Source organism: Eurypyga helias, unplaced genomic scaffold, assembly GCF_000690775.1.
Source record: "Eurypyga helias isolate BGI_N326 unplaced genomic scaffold, ASM69077v1 scaffold35491, whole genome shotgun sequence".
NCBI classification, from domain to species: Eukaryota; Metazoa; Chordata; class Aves; order Eurypygiformes; family Eurypygidae; genus Eurypyga; species Eurypyga helias.
Window position 1 is genome coordinate 7,362 of NW_010230804.1, and position 1,346 is coordinate 8,707.

A 1,346-nucleotide genomic window follows, 5' to 3' on the forward strand; every position below is an offset into this window, starting at 1 on the left:
ACCCAGCACAAGCAGGGTGGACCCGGTGCCAGCCCAGCGTCCCCATCATCTGCCCCAGCAGACTGCAGAGGTGTTTTTATTCCCTTCCTGAGCAGGTATGCTGGAAATTATTGCTTTTTGAACCCTTTTCTATCCCCTGGATCATCTGACGGACCCTGGCCCCTTGCAGAAACCAAGGGTAGGATTCCAGGGATGAAAATCCACTGGGAATTTGACAATAATTGGTGGTCCGGGACGGTTATCGCAGCCGGCAAGTGGTTGCTGATGTAGTTGCTGATGGAGAAGGGAGCCTGGGGGTGCCCCATCCCAGCCCTTGTCCCCCTCATCCCCCCTCACCTGCCCTCCCAGGGCAAACTCCCTTCACATCAATCCCACCTGGAGCGGGATCCGGCTGCCGGCGGTGCCGGGGCGGGCAAATACAGGCATGCGTTATCCTGACAGTTTAATTCTTGTGCTATCTCCGTTTTGATTTAACGAGGGGCTTGTGTCGGGGGGGATCCATAAAGCTGCCGAGAAGCCGGCTCATTCGCATGCTGCAGGTATTTTTCACGCGGTGCCAATTCCCTGGGTCAGGAGAGAGGCGGCTTTTGAAAACAAATTAGACCCCATTATGCCAATTAGACCTCATTTGTCTTTTTATATATATATATTTATTTCTTTTTCTCCCCTTCATTTTTCTTCCGGAGCCGCTCCTGCGTGCTCGGCAGGCTCCCACCCCTCCACCACCTCTGAAAAGGGAGGAGGCAAAAGTAGCCCGGCTCATTTAGACTTAAATTAGCCTCGTTTAAACAAGCTCTTTGGCATAACGGGTCCTTTTGGGCTGGAGGAAGGAGATGGAGCATCTCGCTCAGCAACCCGGCCGCATCCCAGTCTTCGGTCAGCAGCGTTATCCTCGGAGCAGGGCTGGGTTTGTCCTAGAAAAACTGAGCACCCCCGCTCCGGGGTGGAACAGACCCCAGGTCACCCATCATCCTATTTTTTTGGCTGATGTTTCATATGCATATTTAATATATTTTGCCATTAGTCTATATTACTTTGCCATAAAAAAAAAAGGAATAAATCCCACAGACGCGCTCATCACTGGTTTGGAAAATTACATGAGGGATATATATTCCATCTGTGTAGCCAGTTAAGGCATTATAAATTTATACCCCTAATAAATTTAATTCTGGAAGGTTTATGTGGGATTCGAAGGGGAGTTTCAGGGGGAGGAGGGGGGTATTTTCCTCCCGGGTGAGTTTTTAACAATAAACCGATATTTTTAATATTAAGCGCCTCTCCATTTGCTAATAAAAGGAATTGATTACTGTTTGCGGGTTTAATTCTGCTCCCAGGCAAACGCTAAC

General features: G+C 49.3%; 1 protein-coding gene across 1 annotated transcript in view; it reads right to left on the minus strand.

Annotated features, from left to right (window-relative positions):
• LOC104516522 (microtubule-associated proteins 1A/1B light chain 3C-like) overlaps positions 1-426 on the minus strand; it is a 2,176-nt gene extending 1,750 nt beyond the window's left edge. Inside the window, exon 1 of the mRNA XM_010160866.1 lies at positions 376-426. Coding sequence (XP_010159168.1) covers positions 376-426 — 51 coding nt within the window. The remainder of the gene's footprint in view (positions 1-375) is intronic.
• Between the last annotated feature and the right edge of the window lie 920 nt (positions 427-1,346).